Source organism: Spea bombifrons, chromosome 2 (genome assembly GCF_027358695.1).
Source record: "Spea bombifrons isolate aSpeBom1 chromosome 2, aSpeBom1.2.pri, whole genome shotgun sequence".
NCBI lineage: Eukaryota > Metazoa > Chordata > Amphibia > Anura > Pelobatidae > Spea > Spea bombifrons.
This window is the reverse complement of record NC_071088.1, coordinates 83,023,795-83,040,766: the sequence shown is the minus strand read 5'-3', so window position 1 is coordinate 83,040,766 and position 16,972 is coordinate 83,023,795. Positions and strand designations below refer to the sequence as shown.

Sequence of the window (16,972 nt, the reverse complement as noted above, 5' to 3'; positions counted from 1 at the left end):
AACAAATAATTTGCTTGGTTTGTGTTCCTCATCAGCCCACCTCTTGTCAAGCCCTTATATTACATGAGAACATATTAGATTTAATGATTCCATAATTGTTGCAAACAAACCTAAGAGGTCCTGTATTTGCATGCCATTGTTCTAAATCAAGAGCACACAGCTTTTCTTTTTACCGTCTTCGGCTACCAAACCTATATATGCTAGTAATCTGTGGTGGTATGCTAATAAATGGCATCTGTTCTAATGAGCCTATTGAAGATCAAAATCTGAAGGAAAGTAAATTCATTCCGTGCAAGCTTCCCCTCCCCTCGTTGTGAATATCATCTTTGTTTGCAAAGATGGTTAGAAGATGCAGTAGCAGAGTAGGCATTAAAGGTTCTTTTCATCAGTATGACCACTGGTCAAAATCTGTTTAGGACGCATGGGTCGACTATCATACATCACCAGTGGATCCAGCGATTTAAGTTACTGCTTAGGACCTGAAAGAGAAAATATAGTGCAATGTGACAAACTGCAGCCTACACTGATTTTGGTGGTGAAATCCCTGTATCAGCCAGTGGGGCAGACCTATCAATTGGGTCATTCCATTTGATACTGTGGTGACCACCATGTCTCAGATTTTGCACCACAGCCACTATAGTGTCTTGTTACAGTAAGCATACCTTTCACATGATCCATACCTCTTACTGAATTATATGCTTGGATTCTGTGAAGCTTTGAGGAGTAGCCGAACAATCTTTCTGTTGTGTTACAGATGATGCTGGGAAACATATTTCTTTACCTGTACTAATTTTCTAATGCCCTGTCTCCTCACTAACGACTATCCCTGATTAACCCTTTGTTTTCTCCTTCCTATAGGTTATAGCTGACGGCACTAACTGGGCATTGCCTTGCATGCTTCCATGTGTCTTCTGCTAATCTTCAGCTTCGTGGACAATTGCCTTCCATCCACAAAACAAAAATATTCACCAATATTAGAAAATCTTTTTTTAACCCTCGGATATGTATCTTCTGCTTTGGTCTCCTCTCGCCTGCTATTTCCTTGGTGTGGGCTGTTTTGCTTGAATAACAAATTCTGACTGCGAAAAGCCAACTTGGCACTAACAATAGGACCAGCTGAGCTTTTGCAAGCACTTTTCGAGCAACAGTAACTTTCTCCCGAAATAAGGTTTTACCAGCATTTTAGTGAAATGATTGCAAAATAATTGCACTGAGTGCTTTTCTTATGTACTACCCTGCTAATAAGCTATCGTATAGCATTAGTTTATGTGTGCGTGTGGATAAGATTGTCTATCAGATAAGGGCCTCCTTACATGTGATTAATACACGTGTACATATTTTTTTTTGTTTATTTATAGCGCAAGGGTGTTTTATTATCTTTACTTGTAATTATGTGAAAGGATGATTATATTCTTCCACATGCTCAGTCATTCTGCGCTGTTGTTCAGCTGAGTGTGATATGTTAACATAATTATTAGGATGCCCCATGGACTCCTATACCTTCTTTATAGTCATTATGAGTATTGTTATTTACCTCATTGAAAATATAACTTTGTTCATTGACTTGTTTAAGGAGTGATTAAGTTATTATATATATATATATATATATATATATATATATATATATATATATATATATATATATATATATATATATATATATATATATATATACACAATAAAAGACAAAACACATGCTAGTATTCTAGGGAGTGTGTTAAAAGCACTTTAGAAAATGAAATGAAAACTGAACATTTAGACTTTTTTTTCCCCATTCATAACTGATATAAACACTCACATTTGGGAACTGCACTGCAATTATATTTTTTCCTTTTTGTGTTTTTTTTGTTTTTTATTATTTTTTTATTTTGACACTAGTTTTTCTTAGTACTACATTGTTAGTAGTCTGTAGGGTGAAAGTCGATCAAGAAATGGAGGTTGGTCATTATTTACATAAATGCATGTCTGGCATTCAGCTAACTTAATAAAAAAGCCCCATTTCAGTATTAATGTAACATATAGGATATTCAGCATATATGTCTAAGTTTTTATAGTGTGTGTGTGTTTTGTTTTTTTACCATTTTATGAAGTATATATGAAAAACTTTTAGAATGTTTAATTTTCTAGTCTTTATTTTAGCTATAAAATATTTAGCAAACAAGCCTCAAAACTTGAATATCAATGCAGCTTTTTAAAATATTTTTTAAGCTAGAATTTGTTTCAGACTATGTTTAAGGGACAGAGTCTTTAAGGTGTCCAATTTAATTTGACAAAGAAGGCTTTCTTTTTTGTTGGGCAATCTTATAGCACACTATATTGATTATTGAGTTTTTTTGTTTTTTTTAAGTGGATGAAGTGCAAGTTGAAATTATTTTAACCCGTCTAACTTAGATATGTTTGCTTTTTCCCCCCCCTTTTTCCAGCATTAACAGTAGCAAACTTGTCCCCCGTTTTGAAAGGCTTGGCCTGGGAATCTTGGAGCAGGGTAATCAAAAGATCTAGACTGCTATGGAATGTCCAATTCTAAATTTCACTCCTAACACTGCAGAATCCAGCAGGTTTGAATTGAAACAGATTGCAGACACACTGATGACTCCCTTTTTTTGGTTACTGAGTTCTTTTTAACCCATTCTGCACTAAACAGGAGCAATGCTGTGTCACCAGACCTTTTCAGTGCTGAATGGTTTACGCCTTAATCCTACCTGCTGTTTATGTTGTTTACATATGGTTTTAGGTATGTGAGCTGTTTCTTGATGGAAAATAATAAATGTGACTGACTTTTTTTGTTAAAAATGTATGTGTATATGTCTGTGTTTTGTATATATGTGTATGTATGAATATATATGTTAATATATTCATATATCTATATGTATGAATATATATATGTATATAACACACATGTACTTTTTTATAAGCTAATGATCAGTTGAAATCTTCACTTTTATGGTATAAATAAAATTACTTTCCTCCATCCCTAATCTGGGAAATGTACTGGACTTGGCCACTTTATTGTGTTACTGTAAATACTGTACCCTGGGTTTAATTAATTCGCTTAACAAAAAAAACTTTTATTATTATTTATAAGACAGTACAGCTTCGTACGCGCTATATAAATGTAGCTTGAATTAAAAAGAGAAGGGTGTTGTGACAACAAAAATCTTAACACCATCTAATTATGCGAGTATAAGATAAGGTGTATTTAATAGGATGCAACTCAGCCAATAGATGCATGCTGGTCGGGCCTCAACTCAGCCAATAGATGCATGGTGATTTGAGGCTCTACTCAGCCAGTAGATGGGCAGTGATTAAAACTTTCACACTCATGATCCTTGGCCATACATTGGCCTGATGCTATTCATAAACATATTAACTAATAATTTGAGTTATTGTTTTGGACATGTAGTGTGTGTGTGTGCATATATGTATGTGTGTATGTATATATAATATAATAGCACTATTATATTCTCCGGCACTTGCTTTTAAACATTTAGAAACTTGATGTTGGCTCACAAGGTCATGCTTCCACGCTTATGTTTTAAGAATTAGGGTCAGCATTGCCGGAAAGCTTTTTACTAATTTCGTATATAGTTCTGGTGGGGTACTAGCACAGCTTCTAACTAATATTCAGTCTTTTCTGTGTAACTTAGTCTTGTCACTTAGTACTATGTGTTTAAAATAAAATATCAATTTCTGTAGCATCATTTGCAGCACAGCTTGAACTATGAGCTAGAATGGCCTCATGACTCCAGACTAGAGCCCTGCACGGGACTGTTTTTATTAATCATGCTCCCGCTGAATTTCTGACCATCACCGTCCGCTCTCGCAACGTGTGTTCCACTCTCGCCCGCTCCCGGAACGTGTGTCCAATCCCGCCCGCTCCCGCAAACGTCATTCACAAACATTCATTCCCTCAATCACGCATACTCATTCATTCCCTCAATCACGCATACTCATTCATTCCCTCAATCATGCATACTCATTCATTCGTACTCGTTCATACAAACTCCCCCACCCTCTTATTTGAAACGCGGATTTCCTGCGCACTCCCGCAAGGCTGCCTTCGCATTGCTCCCACACAGCTTCTCTTCTCCTGCCCAGGAGAATCAGGAACGGAGCAGAGTCATGTGACGTAAATTCACGTGACTCCGCTGGGTTTCTGGGCGGAACAAGAGAAGAGACGCTGTGTGCGAGCAACGCGAAGGCAGCCATGTGGGAGTGCGCAGGATTACTAGGACCCGCAGGTACATTGTCTGACTGCCCGCAACACGCGAAATAACGCCCGAACCCGCATGTTTTTTTGACGGGACCCGCATTCCCCATGCAGTCCTCTACTCCAGACCTTAAGTGTTAATGAAAAGTTGCAACACCTTTATGAACTCCTGATGTACAGATCTCTAACATCAACTATGGAAGGAGTTTGTGCTTCATGCTTGCACTACCAGGAATACATGCTTTTGACGTACATATATGAAAAAACAAGGCTAAAAGTACAAGATGATCGATGAAAGAAAAAAAAGTTTTTAGTAGACAGTTTGTGAAGTGAAAGTATATAATGCTCTTAAAACTGACATTCAATAATGATTGGTGACTTTGTCTGTCATAGCAATAATAAAAAATAATTTCATAGAATACTTATCTATTTAAAAATTACATCTATACTCCAAGACTGCCTCACAGACCAGCTTTTGTCAATTTAGAATTCTAGAATAATTTGAAATAGAATAGTACTGAACAGCATCAATTATCAGATTTAAGTATTTCTGGATTATATCTAATCACCTCACTAAATTACTAAATCAAGAAAAACTTTGTCTAAGATCCTTTTTTTCAATTCTCCGTTTATTGAAACAAGCACAATAATAAAAAAGAGGTGACAAGGACAAAGTGTACAGTATGCGACAATCATAGAGTACAGAGTAAATGACAAATACGATCCACGATAACAAATAACCAAGTACACCAAATCAAATACAGAAGAGGATCGAGGTATGACCGCACACCAGAGTCCGTGAACACCAGCGTCGGCAGAAAACAGGAACAGTAAGTCCGTGGAGCCAATGTGGTGCCAGCAAACGGAGAAACAGGTGAAACAAAAAAAACTGGATAACAACACAAAAGAAAACTGGTCCCTCAATGCAGAGGTAGGACACCAAAAAGTAAATAATGCAATCGGACAAAGGAAGAAAGGATGTACACACAATACAGTTAATGATCAGAAGACGGGGTGGGTGGAGTTCTCTGAGAATCCCTGCCAGGGGGCAACCGGGGAGGACGCCCGTAACCTACATCGAAGAAACGGGCTGATGTCATGAAAGACAACCAAGGGAGCCACTTGAGGCCATTTTTGTACTCCCGCCCCCGGGACGCAGCCACAAGCTCCTCCATTTGATAAGTGAAATTAACCCTGGAAAACCAGGCATCCAGTGGAGGAGGTCCCGGCCTCTTCCAGAACCGCGGGATAATCGACTTAGCAGCCTGGAGCAGATGAATAGTTAAGGACCTCTTGCATGCACCGAAGGACATGGGAGTATGGAGAAGCAACATAGATTCAGGAGAAGCAACAAAATCCGGATCAGACACATCTACAATTACACTGGCCACAGCCCCCCAAAACGGACGGACATCCCCACACTCCCACCACAGGTGAAGAAAGGAGCCGTCCGCCTCACCACACCTCCAACACAGGGGGGAGACCTGCGGAAGGAAGCGGTTTAGCTCCAGTGGCACCCTATACCATCGGGATAACAACTTAAAAGCACACTCCTGTACCTTAGACGAGATTACACTTTTGTGGGTGAGTAACATAATTTTCTCCCAGTCAGCGTCAGTAAACTGGATGGAGAGATCCCTCTCCCAGAGACTAAGATAAAATGGCTTCGAGGTGCAATGAGCATCAATTAAAAGTGAATAGATGTGGGAGAGTAGGTGGGACGGCTCAGTAGACAGGACACATAACTGTTCAAAATTGGTGAGCTCCCTGGTAAGAGAGGCGTTAGGAAGGAGGGAGGAGATGTAATGTTTTAGCTGGTGGTGCAAGAATACCGTCCCGAAGGGGGGGTGGGCCTGACCAATCAGATCAGCAACAGGCTTAAACTCAGTGCCCTGTAAAAGGTGATAAACTCTAACAAGGTTCGTCGTCAGACGAGGGAAACACCCAGATATGCCCCGTCGGAGGTCAGCGGGTAGGACCGGATTATGGGTGAGCGGAAACAGGGGGCCCGGTGAGGTAGTAAGGAGACGACGGTTGGCGAGCCTACCCCAGACCCGGAGCGTAGCCGAAATCGTGGGATGGTTGTGCAACAGGAGCCGGCGAAATCGGTCCGGTAACCATGGCACTGCTGATATATGATGCGCCAAAAATGAATTTTCTAAAGGTACCCATAGCTTCGGAACCTCCAACGACCACTCCACAACCCTGCGAAGATGTGAAGCCAACCAATACCACTCCAAATTGGGAACCCCTAGGCCCCCCCTATGTTTGGGTCTAACCAGATGATGGAACGATAGCCTAGGACAACGGTCCCCCCAGATAAATTTACGGAAGGCCCTATTGCAAGCCTTAAAGTAAGCCCTGGGGAGGAAGATAGGCAGACACTGTAATAGATACAAAAACCTTGGAAGTACAGTCATTTTAATCACACCTATACGACCGAACCAAGAAATATGTGGCACAGCCCATCTACGAAGGTCGCTAAGCACCGAGGAAAGTAGAGCGTCAAAATTTAAAAACCGGAGAAGGGAGAGGTCCCCTGGGATCCAAAGACCCAGATATTTGATAGCCGTGGGTTGCCAGCGAAAGGGAAAGGCCTGTACCAGATGGTCACGTAGAGGGGGTGGAACATTGATACCCAGAATCTCCGATTTCTGAAGGTTGATAGCATAATTAGAGAGATCCTTAAAAATTTGTAATTCCCTAACGATGTGTGGAAGCGAAGTGGACGGGTGAGTGACCATGCAGAGCATGTGATCGGCATATATTGCAAGCTTATGTGTATGATTGGCAATATGAAGGCCAGTGATGTCGACATTCCTCCTGAGCGCGGAAGCGAGCGGCTCCATCGCCAGTATAAACAGTAGTGGGGAAAGAGGGCAGCCCTGCCTAGTACCGTTGCGAATGCGGATGCGCGCAGACAGGGTGCCATTCACCTTAATTTGTGCGGAAGGGGAGGAATAAAGGGATCTAATAAGATTGAAGAAAGTCCCCCGGAGGCCAATCAAGGACAATGACTGGAAGAGGAAAGGCCAGGCGACTCTATCAAAAGCCTTTTCGGCATCCATAGAGATTAAAGCGAGAGGTATCTTATGTTCAGACGCGTAAGCTATCAGGTTCAACACCCTGATGGTGTTATCCCTAGCCTCTCTCCCGGGGACAAATCCGACCTGGTCCTTGTGAATTAAGGAGGGAATATATGGGCGTAAGCGTAGCGCCATAACCTTGGCCAACAATTTGAGGTCGGTATTAATCAAGGATATAGGCCGATAGTTGGAGCAATGATCAGCATCCTTACCGGGCTTGGGTATGACTACAATATGAGCAAGGTTAGATTGAGGATCAAGCGCCTGGCCCTCCGCCAAGGAATTAAAGAATTTTGTCATCTGATCCCCCAGCACTGGGAAGAAGCGACGGTAATAGCCATTGGTCAAACCGTCCGGGCCCGGGCTCTTGCCCTTAGGGGATTCCTTCAGAGCAAGGGAAATCTCCTCACTAGTGATAGGGGAATTTAAGAAGTCCACAACAGAATCTTGCAGCCTCTGGGGTAAGTATTCGTCCAGGTAGGTCTGAATAGAGGCTGAAGACTGTTGGCAGGGGCGGTCCGAAGGGGATAAATTGTATAGGGCCGAATAATACTCGTGGAAGCATTTAGCAATCTCACTGGTTTCATATCTAAGCGCGCCTTTACTATCCCTAATTCTAGGTATAAAAGAGGAAGAGGCTTGCGCCCGGATCGCCCTGGCTAAGAGTTTGCCCGGCTTATCACCTAACTCATAAAAATGTCTCCTGGCCAATAGGAAAGAACGTTTCGTTCGATCCACCAGAAGGGAGGCCAACTGAGACCTCAGGGTGTGTAGTTGTGGGACTAGCTCAGGGGAAAGTGTAGCTTTGTGGGAGTGCTCAAGCCTGTGTATCTGTCTAGTGAGCGACAACAGTTCGGCCAGGCGAATTTTCTTGAGAGTGGCATTGTCTAACATCCTTTAACAATTGAAATATATATATAGATCTATATATAGATATATAGATCTATATATCTATAGATATATAGATCTATATATATATAGATCTATATATATATAGATCTATATATATATAGATCTATAGATATATAGATCTATATATCTATAGATATATAGATCTATAGATATATAGATCTATATATATATAGATCTATAGATCTATATATAGATATATAGATCTATATATAGATATATAGATCTATAGATCTATATATCTATAGATCTATATATATATAGATCTATATATATCTTGCCGTGAGTATGTGACTCCATGAAGCTGGAAATCTCTTATTACACTATCTGTTTCTTGTCCTACACCTCCCAGTTTAAATAATGGTGCATTCAGTTGTGAAAATAGGGTGTTATTACACCTTTGTTAATGTTAGGGGAGCCCCTGACTGAAAAGGGAGTTTCCTTATTTGCCAAATGTATTGTTTTGTAAATGATTAACTTGATCAATCATTCATGGGAATGGAGGGGTGTCAAGTTTACAAGCAGCATTACACCGTTCTTTACCTAGCGGCGCCATGTTTAATAGTAGATTTTTACAACATAACTCCCTAGCTATAGAAGCTTGGCAGCGTTGTATCACACGTAGGGATTACTTTAGGATGTGTCCAGGTAATGGATGCCCAAACACTGCAATATCCACCCATTTAAATTGGAAAAGGGCTATTGACAGTAAAGTATGCTTTCAACTTGCTGTGAATCTAAAATATTTCACTATATATATATATAATATATTTAATTATATATGTGTATATATATAATTATATATGTGTGTGTATGTATGTATGTATGTATGTATATATATATATATATATATATAATGTGTGTGTGTGTGTTTTGCTCTTAAAATACGTCTGGTCAAATCAGAATTAAAGTTTGTTTATCACATGGAATATGTCTCATAATACAACATTTCCACAGTTGTAATAGCGCGTCTCAGCCTTTTTTATTAATAATATAATTATTATTAATAGGCTTTTATCACATCTAACAAGTGTAGATTTTTGGCTTCTGGAGTACATTTCTTCTGTAACCATAAAGCCTTGCACACTGCAGTCATTAACTTGGTATAGTGTACCTCGATACTCTTGAAATAGTAACCCTTTACCACAAATGCTTTTTATTAAGAGATTTTGGCATAAGGTCAGATAGTGTAATTTATAACATCATGGAAATATACCGTATTATAACGGCAGACATAAACTTCCCATTTACATGTTTAGTACATTTGTAAGGGCCATTCTGTCCATCTAATGATTCAGCATTTGGCTTAACCCTTTTTCCTTGTGTTAGTGTAGTACTCTTTCTGGCTTTCTTGAGAACAGAAATGACCAGTAACAGGAAGAGAAAGAAGATGATCTAAGAGGGAGAGAGAAAGGGAAGGTACAGGGAAAGAGTGTGGAGATAGAGACCTAATGAGGCCGTTAGACACTTGGAAGGGGTGAATTTTCGTGCTGCTACTTACATGACCCTCATCCTACTTTGGGATCTTTAGCACCAAGGACTTGACGTGTTTAGCCTTGCTGGCATATTCTGATAGGTCAACACTTAGGAAGAACTAATTACCATAGTTTAGCTGTAACATAGATACTGTAGTCTTTCAAACTTCAGGATAGTGCCAGAAGAACTGTGGAAGAGGTCTTCCATTATAAATGTGTTCTATCCAATAAGTAACTAGTCCTGTTTAGTTTGTGATTTCCAATTTTGTGCTAATAACACTTTGGCTGCCATTATGGTGTGGTCTGCAGCCCATATGGTAAATAAAGGAGGTCTAAGGCTGCTATGTCTTGTATAAGTGAAAACTCTGTTGCCCAATAGAAAGGCAGTTTACTCAAAGCCACTGTATGTGCACTGCACTGCTCACTCTCCAGCATAGTTTTGAAGAGCCAGGCAATATATGGGCTAGACCACCTATACATTTTTTTCTTGTGAGCACGGTAATTTCAGCAATGTGCCCAGAAAGCTAAATAGCTACTTTAATATTCCATCACAAAGGTTCTGTGGTGCTACTTTGCTTATGGTGGCAACCCAATTGTTTTAACAGTCCTTTTAAAAGCATAATTATACTTTAAATTAAGTCACCTGTATTTAAACACAAATTTCAGCCATGATATACGTCTAAGGGAAAAACTCCAATTTGCAATTTACTTGACATCAATAAATTAGAGCAGATCATGCATGAGTCTGCCCTATACTGTGTGACAGTTTCATTTAAATGTTCCCAGCTATGGTGAAACATGTCCCAAAGCAGAAATCTATATAAACGCCAATATTCTATAACAATATCTGTACCCCTCCAATATCTGACCAGTAACAGGTCTACAAAATAGGAGAAAATGCAGATCTAGTATATGGACACTGGTTACTATACCACTTTTCCTTTGCACACCGATGTCAGCCATCAATTCTATACCTTCTGTCATCTTCTAATTAGATATAAAATCATAAATATATAAATTTTTATATAATATTCCAAACTTAACCTTCAGTTGGACAAGGCGTATTTATGAATGCCAATCAAAACAATTTTATTGGTTCATTTTAAAGGTGATTTTAAACATTCATTGACAACGCTGGATTATATTTTAACTACTCCATAAACATTAGATGACAAACCAAGTGTTGGTAGATATCGTCTGCTGTTTATTGGTTATACTTTATTTACAATGCAGTAAAATATGAAATTACTGCACTACATTTTGAGCCACACCTTACTTATGATCCAGACACTGCACCTTTACCAAGTAGTTGGCCCAACAATAGGAGACATGTTCTTCAAATCATTTCTAATAAATCTGGCATAATGAGTAATATTCCTCTGAAAGCGGCAGCGTTGGATACCGAGAACAAATTTTCCCTTTTACCAAGGATGTTATATATGATTTTCTAATGACTACTGAAACCATCTTAAGTATTTCTACTATTGTGAATGATTTTGATTGTACAAATAACTCACTGGAGTGTTGTGCTAAGGTCTTAGAAAACCACATACACACTGGATCTTTAGGAAAACGCGTAGCATGGTCAGTGATACACGTTTCTTTCCTTAATTGTTAGTGAGATAACGCTTAGAACCCTGGCAGGATTCTGACTTTGAGGACATCAATTAAGTATTTTAATAGGTGACCTGTACGTTTTATTTTGTTCAATAAAAGTACATTGATACTGTTCATGTTGTTTGCAGTTCACCAGTGTTGCAATCCCTGTTCAAAATGTATATTTGGAATTAAATAGTTTATTGATTCTTTAGGTGTGTTCCTTTTTTTTCCTTTCACCCAGAAAAATCCCTTTCTTTTGAACTGAAGCTCAAAGTGGTAACCAACAGTTATAGCATTGTACACAAAGGTGTGGAGGTCGTGTGTGCATGTCACGTAGATGAGAAGCAGTGACTACTGTCTTCCACTGGCTGTCTTGTATCTTTAAGCAATCTCCATTGTGGGTGAGCGTCGCTTGCCGTTGGCTGCTCCCGCCATTTGCTAATTAAACTTTTATGCAGTTTTTTCACACTGGTTTAGCTTCTGGAAGTTCCATGTAGATACAAGAATAGCGTACCTGGTGCAAGACAAGTTTCTAACGTCTCTCATTAAATAAGATACTTTTAGGCAATCGGGATCTGTCTTTCTTAGCCCTCCTCTGTTAGGGATATCTTTAGGACCACACTTAACAGGTTGCCATTCAGGCGGACATGACTCTGGGACATAGACCTCTAGTACGAGGATACAGTAGAATTCATTCTTACTGTATGAAAAAGGTGGGTTTATTACAATAGTGACCAATAGAATCGTACAAGAATATTTGGTTGCAATGGTGCACAAACCCCAATAATAAAACATGGAAGTGGTATACTGCATACACACTACTACTCTAATGCCTTACATGATATGTTAGATAATTGATCTTGTTTGGATAATGAAGTAAGTCACAAACTGCAACATGAAGCCCAATGTAATATTAAATTCCCAACATTCATTGGTGTGCAATAAACCATGTTACATCAGTGTCGGCAACTGCTAAACCCGTCTTCATAAAGGGTCTGACACATGAATGCTATTGCCTGCCAGGTAAAGGTAAAACAAGCTTCGTTTGTAGTTGGCCACCACAGTTGTATGGGAAGTGAGTAAAATAAGGTGAGAGATATTGTCACTGGAGAGAAGAACACCCAGAACTGACATACCACTAACACACGCGTTATTAATTTTCATATTAATTCATTATTAACTTTATTCATATTTTTTTTTATTAATCTTAGACCACTAAATTAAATTTGGTAATTTTCTCTTTTGTAGTATTTTGTAGGGGAGTGAACAGGAAATTCTATAACACTTTCACACTGGTAAAATGTAGAAATGTTTCTTTATTGCTCTATTGGCTGAGATGTTAGTGCTAATTTGAAATGAAGCCTGTACTATGGTGTAATGGACATGTATTTTTTTTTTATGTGATGTAAAATTTTGTACAGTAAATTTTTATATTTTCTATCAACAGAGTTTGTCTTCCAGAATTGATATTAATTTAATTAAACAGTTTGTATTAACAGAGGTTCTGTATTAGTTATGCAACTCCTATTCTATTAAAGTTCTGGATATTTAGGATTCTTTCAAGTCAATAAATTCATGAACTCTGAGGAAAAAAAAATGTGTTTTGTTTTATGTTGGCATTCATTTTGTTGATTATTATCTAAATAAGTATCCATAAGATGTACTCAGTTGATGCAGATTCTATCAAATTCGTGGAAAGCAGTAAGTCTATAGAGGCTGTAAAACACCTGCGTTTCTCATGGATGTTCACAGCATATATGTTTTCCATTTCAACTATGAAGTTCAGCTCTGCGATATATACACACACTCGCTCACTGGTCACACCTTGCTAGTACCAGGTTGGGACCCCCTTTTGCCTTCAGGACTGCCTTCATTCTTTGTGGCAAACTTTCTACAAGGTGCTGGAAACATTTCTCAGATATTTTGATCCATATGGCATCATGCTGTTGCTGCTGGTTTGTCAGTTGCACGTTCATGATGCGAATCTCCTGTTCCACCACATCCCAAAGGTGCTCTATTGGATTGAGATCTGGTTACTGTGGAGGCCATTGGAGTACAGTGAAATCATTGTCATGTTCAAGAAATCAGTTTGCGATGATGTGAGCTTTGTAACTTGGTGTATTGTCCTGGTGGAAGTAGCCATCAGAAAATGGGTACACTGTGGTCATAATGGGATGTACATGGTCAGCAACAATACTCTGGTAGGATGTCGTGTTTAACTGATGCTCAATGGGCGAAGGGGCCCAAAGTGTGGCAAGAAAATGTTCCCCCACACTATTACACCACCACCACCACCAGCAGCCTGAACCGTTGATACAAGGCAGGATGGATCCATGCTTTCATGTTTACACCAATGTCTGACCCTACCATCTGAATGTCGAACCAGTCTCCACTGACATCAACAAGGCATTTTCATCCACACAAATGCCACTCATATTTTCTCTTTTTCGGACCATTCACTGTAAACCCTAGAGATGGTTGTGCGTGAAAATCCCAGTACATCAGAAGTCTGGCACCAACAACCATGCCACACACTTAAATCCCCTTTCCCTATTCTGATGCTCGGTTTGAACTTGAGCAAGTTGTCTTAACCACGTCTACATGCCTAAATGCGTTGAGTTTCTGCCATGTGATTGGCTGATTAGCTATTTGTGTTAAGAAGCAATCTAACATGAGTACCTAATAAAGTGGCCAGTGTGTGTATGTATATATAATAGAAATAACGTGTTTTTGCTGAAAGTATTTCCTGCTCTTTTTCATCTCATACTTTGTGGACACAATTAGAGGAAGGACTGAGGTCAACAGATGGAATCATCTAATCGGCGGAAGCACTCCTTAGATCTGCACCAGATTCTCATTTATTCTCCTGTGTCCATACTCCTGATATGTGATAACCTGTTGTTAAAAGTTTCTTCACTCAAAGTAACGGATATACAAATTCTCAAATCTGTGTTTCGGATACACTGCATGCAGCTTTAGGGAAAGCTTGCTAGACAAATCTTTCGGTACCTGCTATTGTATGACACTGGGAAACGTACTCTTTTTGTAAGCTTGTTTTCAATCCCAAAGAATAACTGTTGCAAAAAAAGCAATTTTCATCTTAAATCAGTTATACTGGTATGTATAATTATGAAACTGTTTTTCTGGATTTCTTTGCAGAAGTCTTGCATGAACAAAAGTCCAATTCTTAAGTTCATGCCACCTGACAACTCTTTAGGTTTTTATTCCTGTTGCCAGTGGGTTAATCACCTTCATTTAAACAGTACACATTAATAAAAATTATTTAAACTTGTTCATTTTAATTTTTTCTTACTTGGTTTCAATATAAATAGTTTTGCAAACAATTATGCATGATTACCAAGTGTATTTTTTCATATGAGTTACAATGTTTATCTTAAATCCAGAAGCAGCTAAACCAAATGAATAAGAGGAATCGTAAATAAAAACATTGCTTTGCATCAGTCATGAGAGACTTTATAGAGAAACTGTGAGGTTGCAAATTTCTAACCATGCACAGCAACTAGAAGGATTCCACTGCATTTGTTACTGATAAATAAAATATTTTCTTAAAATATCTGTGTTGCAAGAGCAGTTCACCGGGTTGATCTCTGTTTACTGCAGCCTTTTGACTGGAATTTCATCATCTAGCCCATACTTTATCAGAATATGGGAGTGGAACCTTGAACTTAATTTCTCAGAGACAGAATGGGCCAAAATATTCTAACCCACAATTGTTCAAACATATAAACTACAGCCTCGGTGGTAGTGTGTTCCAACTGATTTATCTAAGATCTACATACGGTGGAGTTGCCATAAAATGAAGCACTACTGGAGTGGAATACAGTAAGTAATGTAGTAAAACATATTTCCAACATAGGGTTTAATGCCACCTCAGCCTCTGTTCTGCTGCACCACACACCCATTGCATTAGGCCCATACAAAAGATCATTGAAGATCCAACTAATAATACCTAGGCTCTGGAGACAGTCTACGCCTCCAACGATTGGATGGGGGTGGAATCTGTAGACAGGTTTAGAATAGTGGAAAAGATTATTCAACGTCAAGTGGTACTGGTATGGTGGATGAGCTTAAATGGTTCACTTGGATGCAATTCCTGAGCTCAGGCCAACTTCTTCATACCTCAAACCCATGAAATCATGACCACACCTACCACTTAGTTGTTTTTTCACCACACCAAATCTTATTATCAAGGAAAAATGGTATGCAGAGCAGCACGCAAACTGTTTGATTTATTGTTTTTATAGTTCAATTGTTTGTGTATATGTATCTATCAGTAAACATTGTACAACATTTTGTCGAATGTCTCTCAAGCATTCTTAAACAAAATAGGGAGGTCTTTTCCTACTAGGCATTGGCTATCCTGTCAGAGACTTCATCCGATATCATTCGTCTCAACACCGTAGCCAGAGGATTGGGATTAAGCAGAAGAATGGACTCTTTAATCGGGGGTTGTGCTAACGTGCTACGCTGAATTTGTCTTATATGTTGAAAAGAGAACAGGATATTTTTCAAAAAAAGAAATTTCTGGGTTATGCCCTTGTTGAGTTCAAGCAGTACTTCATGAGAATATTATATACTGCTGCACACTAAGAATATAGATAAAAGCTTCACTTTTGTTGTATTACTAAAACTGGTGAAAAATACAAATACGACACCAAACATGCAGAGTGAAATTCAAAAATATAGTAAGCACTAGGACAGGATAGCTTTCAGAAGACTCCTATTGACAAAGGTTAGCTGAAACATTGAGTGGTCTGAACTCTCGTCCTATGCCTTTTTTGCCTTTTAATTTTGTTAATGACTACACCTAGGAACTCCTGCTTTCTGGGGTCTCCAGGCTGGTTCTTTTTTCCCCCCAGTCAGGGGAATGCTGGGTCACCACACCAACTCCTTGCTCACTTTCTACATTCTCTCTGCTTGGTTCGCTCCCAATAAAGGTTTTTGAGGCTAGCCTCACCCAGGGGCGGGCTGGGCCGGGGGCAATTGCCCCCCAGGCCGCCCTAAATCCGGGCCGCAGGGCCGGACGGACGACCGGCAGACAGGCATTCAATGCGGCTGCGGCCGCAAAGTTAAAAACTAAGCGGCCGCGAGCAGGATTGAATGCGGCCGTCATGCGTACCTGGCGGGGGAGGGAGGGGGGCGGTCCGCCCCGGCTGCCGCTCATCTGAGGGCTGCCACCAAGCCGGCACGCCTCTAGAAACGGTGCGCGCGGCAACTGTGGCTGTGCGCCGGGACTTGATGTCAAATCCCGGCGCACAACACTGAAGCCACGCCCACCGTCTTCCGTGCTCAGTGCACAGGACAGGAAGAAGAAGAAGAACAAGTAGAAGAAGAAGAGGAGGAAGAGGAAAAGTGAGAGTGAAAGAAGAAAAGGTAGGAGAGAGTGGATTAGTAAGTGTGTGAGAGTGATGGGTGTTATGCTGAATGTAAGTGTGTGAGAGTGATGGGTGTTATGCTAAATGTAAGTGTGTGAGAGTGATGGGTGTTATGCTGAATGTAAGTGGGTGAGAGTGATGGGTGTTATGCTGAATGTAAGTGTGTGTGAGTGATGGGTGTTATGCTGAATGTAAGTGTGTGAGAGTGATGGGTGTTATGCTGAATGTAGTGTGTGAGAGTGATGGGTGTTATGCCGAATGTAAGTGTGTGAGAGTGATGGGTGTTATGCTGAATGT

At 39.7% G+C, this 16,972-nt stretch overlaps 1 protein-coding gene and 1 long non-coding RNA gene across 2 annotated transcripts in view; both read left to right on the top strand.

Annotated features, from left to right (window-relative positions):
* The window catches only part of KSR1 (kinase suppressor of ras 1), a 66,021-nt gene extending 63,043 nt beyond the window's left edge, over window positions 1-2,978 (top strand). The window contains exon 19 of the mRNA XM_053454965.1: window positions 2,424-2,978. Coding sequence (XP_053310940.1) covers window positions 2,424-2,502 — 79 coding nt within the window. The 3' untranslated portion in view covers window positions 2,503-2,978. The remainder of the gene's footprint in view (window positions 1-2,423) is intronic.
* A 7,752-nt stretch (window positions 2,979-10,730) lies between these two features.
* On the top strand, window positions 10,731-11,490 carry LOC128474952 (uncharacterized). The gene is made up of 2 exons (XR_008346413.1): window positions 10,731-11,277; window positions 11,314-11,490. It is a non-coding gene; the product is annotated as an uncharacterized LOC128474952 (long non-coding RNA).
* Window positions 11,491-16,972: the final 5,482 nt, after the last annotated feature.